Source organism: Daphnia magna, linkage group LG3 (genome assembly GCF_020631705.1).
Source record: "Daphnia magna isolate NIES linkage group LG3, ASM2063170v1.1, whole genome shotgun sequence".
NCBI classification, from domain to species: Eukaryota; Metazoa; Arthropoda; class Branchiopoda; order Diplostraca; family Daphniidae; genus Daphnia; species Daphnia magna.
The window spans coordinates 480,286-487,500 of record NC_059184.1 but is presented as its reverse complement, the minus strand read 5'-3'; the positions used below and the strand labels follow the sequence as shown (position 1 = coordinate 487,500).

Sequence of the window (7,215 nt, the reverse complement as noted above, 5' to 3'; positions counted from 1 at the left end):
ACGTGATGACGGCAATCTGCTTGGGACGTGATGTGGGTAAATTAACCAAATGGTTACCACAGCTACTGAAGGAAAACAAAAGGAAAGTTATTTCCCCAATTTAAACAAAGTTAGCAATTGAAATGCCCACCTTGATAAAGCATAAACTTGTTGCTAAAACTCCCACAAGCAGCAAACAAACAAAAAATGCATAAAGAAAGCCAATATGTACGGATAAGTTACCAATATCAAATTGGTGTGTATTTCATCAGGAGAAAAGAAGAGCCCCATACCAGTTAGGACGCGAATTGAATGAATAATTTTAATTACTGGAGAACGTTTCGCAACAAAATTGAGTAACAAATACAGCTGGCACGCTTAACTTGAAATACAAGACTTTGAATCGAGTTGGTTATTATGTGTTTTTGCGAGTTCCAAAGCAAGTGGACTCGGTGAGCTTGCGAGTGTTGGTCCACGATTGGTCAAAGACAACCACCTCGCAAAGAAGATTTTCACCTTCTACTCCCTTGACCATGTTTTTCACTCTCAGAATCAATTTAAAGTTCTTGCCAAAAAGGAATTTTGTTTCTGCATCGACGACTTTAATCAATTGTAAAATGATGGGACTATCGCTTGCGCCGTTAATGGAACTAGTGGCAAAGTTGGCCATTTCCTTGACTTCGGCATTGTCCACGTCAACCGGAGAGAATCCACCCGAAGTTAATAGACCAGCTGGAATCCCAGGAATCTGACGTTTCGTGAACGGAGTCCAATCGGTATTTCTGAAATCAATTTCTGTTGGCGCCGAAGTGCTGGGACCAGGACTATCCTGGATTTTAACGGATGGAGTCTTGTTTGATGTGCATTTAGAATCGGTCAATATGCGAGTTTTCTTCTTTGGGTGATCGAAAACAATCACATCGCAAAGTAGAATATCTCTGTCAGCTCCAAACAGTTCTAGGATCAGTTTATAATTTTTGCCGGCCACCACTTGCGACTCTGCCCTGAGAATTCTCAACAGTACAACGGGTCCCGAGTCACTATTCGCAGAAATGGCACCGGTAGCGAACGAGGCAATTTCTCTCACTTTTGCATCATTCACATCGATCGGAAAAAATTGGTCCGTGACATTCGGGGCTGGAGTGACGGGGATCTGAGAAATTGGGAGTGAAACATCTTCTTTGTAACGAGGGACATACCGCGGGCCAGCGACCGTTGATGTTTTGATTGGCAGGCAGTTGGATTCGCTCAGGATACGGGTGTTGGTCCATGTCTGATAGAAAACAATGACTTCACAAAGGAGGTTGCCTTTTGAACCTTCCTTGATCGTGTTGTCCAGTTTGAGACTAAGTTTATAGTTTCTGCCAGCCGCGTGAATTTGCGATTCAGCCTTGACGATTTCGGTGAGTTTGACGGGGCCCGACTTGCTGGAAGAAATAACAGAGGCAGCGAATTCAGCCATTTCCGCCACGTCAGGACTCGTCACGTTGATGGCAGAAAATCCGCTCAAAATTGGTGTTGAAGTGTCAATAACGACCTCGTCAGCAGATGTGATTGTTGCGTTTTTAATGGGTAAACAAAGGGAATCGGTCATTTTGCGGTGTTCCGTTCCTTTCTGATCAAAAACAATCACTTTGCATAAAAGATTTTCTCCTTTGGCTCCGGCGATAAAGTGATCCAGCTCCAGTGTCAGTATGTACTGCAATTTGAAGTCGGTTCCATCCAAAGTTTTCGTTTCGGCGCTTAGAATTTTCTGTAATTTCAGGTTGATGGTATTTCTACTCGATGAAATGGCCGTTGCGGCATAGTTAGCAATTTCCTTGACGTCAGGGTCATTCACGTCGATCGAAGAGAACCCATTCTGAGCCGGGACACCTACGCTCACAATTTGGCTGTTGTTGAACAAAGTCTCAGCTAGATCAACCAGCGAAACGTCATCGAGCGAACTCACGGTACCAGTGTTAACTTGACCATCTACGACTTTGGTCTTGGTCAGTCCGCTGCCAATCAAACGTTCAGAAGTTTGCCCTTTTTTGACTAAAGTCAGCTCGGGATTTGGTATGAAAAACCCACTGTTGGACGGACTGCTAGGAATATGGCGCTTGTTTGGTGTGTTGGATGTGTCCTGTTCACTTCCCGTGAGAAATTCAACGTCAGATGGGATGTCCACGATGGAATCATTTGGGTTCTCATTCTTGGTACAGTTCGATTCGCTAAGTATTCGCGTTTTGGTCCACGGTTGATCAAAAATGACCACTTTACAAACGATATCTTTGTCGACGATAGCGACAGGTTGGTGGAGCTCGAGCGTCAATTTAAAGTTGGTGCCAGCAACGATTTGCGATTCGGCTGCGGCAATTCTTGTAAGCTGAGCTGGCCCAGAGTTCCTGCTGGAAGCTATGCTGGAAACAGCAAAAGCGGCCATTTCCTTGACGCCAGCGTCATCCACATCAATGGGATAAAATCCTCCGCCGATTTGCCGTGAAACGTTGGGAAGTTGACGTTTTGGAGCTTCAGTCAGCGGTGTGGCAGCAGTGGTGGAGCTAGTCAAACCAAGTTCGTTGGATGAAATTGATGGATTCTTGTTCGAAATGCAATGGGACTCGCTGAGAATCCGAGTATCGGTCCAAGGCTGGTCAAAAACGACGACGTCGCAAACAATGTCTCCTTCAGAGACGAGCTGATTCAGTTCCAGAGTCAATTTGTAGTTTGTACCTGCAACAGCTTGCGACTCAGCCTTGACAATTTTCGTGACACGCAGAGGTCCTGAATTGCGGCTGCTGGCTATGGCAGCCGTAGCAAACTTGGCAATTTCTCTCACTTCAGCATCTTCAACATCGATTGGCGAAAAATCGCCCCCGATGGGGCCTGCATTATTCGAACCGTGGCTTTCAGGCAGAGAAGTCTTGATGGGTGAGCTGGCCTGAATCTTTTCACGTTTTGGACGAATCCAAGGTAGAAACTGACGTTTGTCGGGCGCAGGTAAAGCAGCGGTGTCGACTAGCAACTCCGTGACGATCAAAAGGAAAAGAACGGTCGCAATCAGCTTGTGTCCCATGTTTGGGTTTCGATCCACCAGGGGAAAAAAGGGTTTCTGCAAAACGGCCCTATGTCCAGCACGTAAACAAACAACCGACACCGAAACTGTACTTGTGACGAATGACAAATAAGATTGAAAATTACGTTATATTGGTGCCGCCGCCATTCGATTTCACCAAGTTTCTAGTTGAGCATTCAAGTTTTCCTGCAATGTTTCAGAGAAAATCGGAGAAAGTTATTGTTATTCAAAACTAGTAAGTAAATTAGTTTTATCGGTATTGAATATGTCGTGTTTGACTAACAACGATAACACAAGGTATTCGGTAAAAGTGGAAATTTTCCCTCAGAGAAAGAGGACAACTTTACCAGCGTTTCGTAGATTTGCTCTCAGAAACTCGATGCTAAGGACAGATCCAGATGTGAGATATTCCAGTGAAAAACCGATACTTTTTGTTTTCTTCTTTTCTTCATTTTGCTCATTAAGCGCTAGGGGAAAGTGAGCATCTTCGCCAATGATCGAGAAAGTGCAACAGACAAAAAGACGTTTGTGCAACACGTCCAATGCGTGACGTCCACCTTGTCGTGGACACAAAGCAGAACTGAATTTGACAAGCAAATAAGTGCGAAAGGTGAGAAAATAAGGCAAAAGGATGAGAAACAAAAATGAATGTGTCTATTACCTTACCCTTCCTTTTACGTAAAAAAAGGGCAGGGTAATAAATGAGCAGCCATTCCTTTCGGCAATCCATTTTCTTCCTTGAAAATTGATTACGCTTTCGGCAAACTATCGCACTCTTCCTTTTATTGGATGGTGGTGCAACTAATTCGAAACAAGATGTTCTTTATTAAACAGGCTTTCCTTGAATCAAGGAAATTCTAAAGTGGTCACAAATTGCTGCAGTCTCGTCGCAATCTGTGAAATGTTTCGAATGCGTTTTGTACTTTGATCGGGAGACCTATAGACTTCGAAATACTGCTCATCTTTCCCCAATCATCAAGAAAAAATGTCTTTCGTGGGCAATGATTTATTTTCCTCGAATGCTACGTCAAATTTACATGTACGTGAACTTTCTTACGGGTTGATGAGTAAGAAAAGAACCAGGTGAATTTCAATATCAAATTGTTGTTTATTGTATACGAAAAGAGGAAAAACAAAATCACTTCAAACACGATGTAAATGCATAATGGATAACAAAATTGCCAAAACACAAAGATCAAATATTTTCGACACTTTTATTGGTCTTGATTGATTTACGCGCTCCTGCGGGTTGCGAAACAAGTGGACTCGGTAAGAGAACGCGAGTTCGTCCAGGATGAGTTGCTTTTCCACGTAGACTCCTCCAAAATAGAAACTACGCAAAGGAGACTTTCTTCAGCTCCGTCGTCCAGCTCCAGAGTGAGTTTGAAATTTCTACTAACGGCGTCGACCACTTGCCACTCTGCTTTGAGAATTTTGACAAGTTTAACCGGTGCAGAATGGCCACTGGTGGCTGCCGCAGTGTTGGCCACTTTCATCGCAAAATCAGCCATCTCTTTGACGTCAGGGTCATCAACATCGACTGAAGAGAATTTGGCAGAAAGCGAACTGGAAGTACCGACTGTCTCGCGTTTAGGCAGTGAGTCACTGCCCGTGCTGGATGAGGATCCGCTCTTTTTACCTTTCCCATCGAGAACGATACTGTCGGTGGTGATGGATGGGTTTTTGTTCTGCTTGCAACTGTACTCGCTCAGTAGCCGTGTTTTGGTCCACGGTTGATCGAAGACGACCACATCGCAGATAATGTGCTTCTCAACCACGGCGCTTGGTTGACTGAGTTCCAAAGTCAATTTGAAATTGGTTCCAGCAACAATTTGCGATTCAGCTTTGACTATTTTCGTTACTTTTGCAGGCCCAGCGTTCCGTTTGGCTGTGATGGCAGTGCCAGCAAAGAGGGCGATTTCCTTGACGTCGTCATCAACGTCGATGGGTGAATATCCGCCACCAATCGGACGTGGAGTACTCGGAGTTTGTCGTTTGGTCGGTGAAGCGTCAGTCACCGCGTTCGGCGGGAAACTGATTGAGAAAGGATTTGCTACATCCAAACCGATATCGTCGGTCGACGTTGGAGGGGCTTTGGTTGGCGAGCAATCGGATTCTCTCAGGATGCGGGTGTTTGTCCAGGATTGGTCAAAGACCACCACTTCGCAAATCAAATGTTTTCCATCTTCCTCGGAAAGATTTTTCAGCCTCAACGTGAGCTTGTAATTCTTGCCCGCCACGTCTTGAGTTTCTGCCTCTATGATTTTGACCAATCGCAGACGACCCAAAGTTTTTGACAAGGCCTTAGCGACAAATGCTGCAATGTCTTTGACTTCGGCATCGTCCACATCAATGGCGGAAAACTTGCTTCCAGCTGGGCGTAGACTGGTAGGGACTTGACGTTTGGCCGACGAATCATCCGAAGTGATGGGTGAAAAGCTTCCGCTATTTGGCCGTGAAACGCCAGGCACCTGCAGTTGAGTGAGGGAAGCTTCGTCCAAATTAGACGTTAAGCTGCCAGTGTTTGGACGTGAAATACCAGGAACCTGTAATTTCGTGAGCGACTCGTCGTCGTCAGTGGATGCACCAACATTTGAAACATTTGGAACACGTGAAAAGCCCGGAACCTGAAGTCTTGTCAGTGACGATTCGTCAAAGTCAGCCGATGAAAAGTTGGGGCGTGAAACGCCGGGAACCTGAAGTGTAGTCAGCGAATCGTCGTCCTTAATTGATGGCGTGAAAGCAACGTTGCTCGTGGGTGAAATGCCGGGAACTTGCAATTTAGTTAGCGAAGATTCGTCGAAATTTGTTTGAATGAATCCACTACCAATTGAGCCCGTACCGCCGAGGAAAACGTCATCCGTTGACGTGGTTTGAATCGGTAAGCTGATGGGTGTGCCCGTCGGACGTTTGTCGCGTTTGACGCGGAGTTTGAACAGCGAATTTGAAGTCACTTCGTCGACGATGAACACGACGACAATCAGCCACGCTGTTGTAGTTAGATAATGTGGAGCCATGATGTGTGATTGATACCGCTATGAGGACGTAGCGAACTGTTACTGACGCAAACAATTCAAAACGGACGAATGTTAACAAGATGGAGAAATTTGAAGTATCGTCGTTTTTTTTCGATTTCACTAAATTTCTAGTCTGGTTTTGAACGTTTCTACCCGTTAGCGTGAAAAGGAAAGTCAATCTGATAGAAAGGTGAAAGGGAAAACGTAAAACTGTAGTTCATGTACGTTGTTCGATTTCACCAAATTTCTAGTTAGTTTTCTAGCCTTTTCCATTAGCAGTGCGAAAGAAAAGAGAAACAAGAAGACGAAGAAGAAAAAATAATGTTAATCTGGTTAAACGGAATTTTTTTTAATAGTCATGTTAGTTTAATTTTCGTAGAATCCACGCCTTGTCAAACCGGCCCCTATATAAAACCGGGAATCGGTTACATTCAAATCATTTCGTACAGCGCACCAAAAAAAAAGAATGAATTTTACCATGTTCGACCTTGCATGTTGTTCGGCTAGAAAAAATCTAAAATAACTTTCGAATGTAACCCATTGAAATGGAATAAAAATAACTACTTTCGTTGCGGAGCGCATACAACATTTCCCGGATGAAAATGCAGTGGTAGTCCAGCAATTGGCACTGACGCAGTGGGTTGACCATGATGAGTCCTACAAGCAATCGGCTACGACGGCCACGTTGGCAGGTGACAAATCATGTACGATGTCCAGTTGGCGTTATTGATGTTCTTGATAAATGTTGCCGAAACAGTGCCATCAATCACCACTTTCAGTTGGAATACACGGCGAACAAAGGAGCAGACGACCACCAATAGGAGAAGTGAGGTTGCCACTGTCCGTACCACGTTTCGTGGTTTGATTTGCCCTGGCCAAAACATCGCGTCTTACCTGTGCAAACAGTCGGCCGCTTGTGCTAATAATACCGCGGTAAGGGCTACCTTTTTATACGCAGAACGATGTTCGTGATCGTAGATCCTTGGCTCGGCCACAGAGCGTTGAGCCCAAGGTCTTTGATGCAGTTCTCGAAGCTTATGTTAAACAATAAGCATTGAGAAAGAAAGCATTTGGGATAATTGATGACATTGCGTGTCCCCTAAATTGTTCGATTTTGTGCTCAATGAGCAATAAAATTGTTAATCGAATAAAAACAACTGA

The 7,215-nt window shown here is 44.5% G+C and overlaps 2 protein-coding genes across 5 annotated transcripts in view; both read right to left on the bottom strand.

Annotated features, from left to right (window-relative positions):
* The window catches only part of LOC116919220, a 4,925-nt gene extending 1,308 nt beyond the window's left edge, over positions 1-3,617 (bottom strand). The window contains exons 1-4 of one of the 2 annotated variants that reach the window (XR_006644372.1): positions 3,385-3,617; positions 3,163-3,223; positions 131-3,086; positions 1-62 (exon numbers count right to left, since the gene is read on the bottom strand). The exon at positions 1-62 is cut by the window's left edge and continues 1,308 nt beyond it. Coding sequence is in view for 1 of the 2 variants with exons in the window: in XM_045171043.1 (XP_045026978.1) it covers positions 395-3,037 (2,643 nt within the window). In the remaining variant the exon portion in view is untranslated. Of the gene's footprint in view, positions 3,087-3,162; positions 3,224-3,384 lie in introns of both variants that reach the window. The other variant, XM_045171043.1, reaches the window with a different exon arrangement.
* Positions 3,618-4,125: 508 nt separating this feature from the next.
* LOC116919218 lies at positions 4,126-6,985 on the bottom strand. 3 transcript variants are annotated; one of them, XM_032925153.2, is made up of 2 exons: positions 6,532-6,985; positions 4,126-6,458 (listed from the first exon to the last, which is right to left on the bottom strand). In XM_032925153.2, the coding sequence occupies exon 2, from the start codon at positions 6,052-6,054 to the stop codon at positions 4,270-4,272; it is 1,785 nt and encodes a 594-aa protein (XP_032781044.2). In that variant the 5' UTR covers positions 6,055-6,458; positions 6,532-6,985; the 3' UTR covers positions 4,126-4,269. The 3 variants fall into 3 exon arrangements, with proteins under 3 accessions (XP_032781044.2, XP_032781045.2, XP_032781047.2); XM_032925154.2 differs by having other exon boundaries at positions 4,126-6,096; positions 6,619-6,985; XM_032925156.2 differs by having other exon boundaries at positions 4,126-6,090; positions 6,619-6,985.
* Between the last annotated feature and the right edge of the window lie 230 nt (positions 6,986-7,215).

Excerpts from the sequence above, each read along its gene's own strand:
- LOC116919218 (XM_032925153.2), bottom strand. The coding sequence starts at position 6,054 with ATGGCTCCACATTATCTAACTACAACAGCGTGGCTGATTGTCGTCGTG.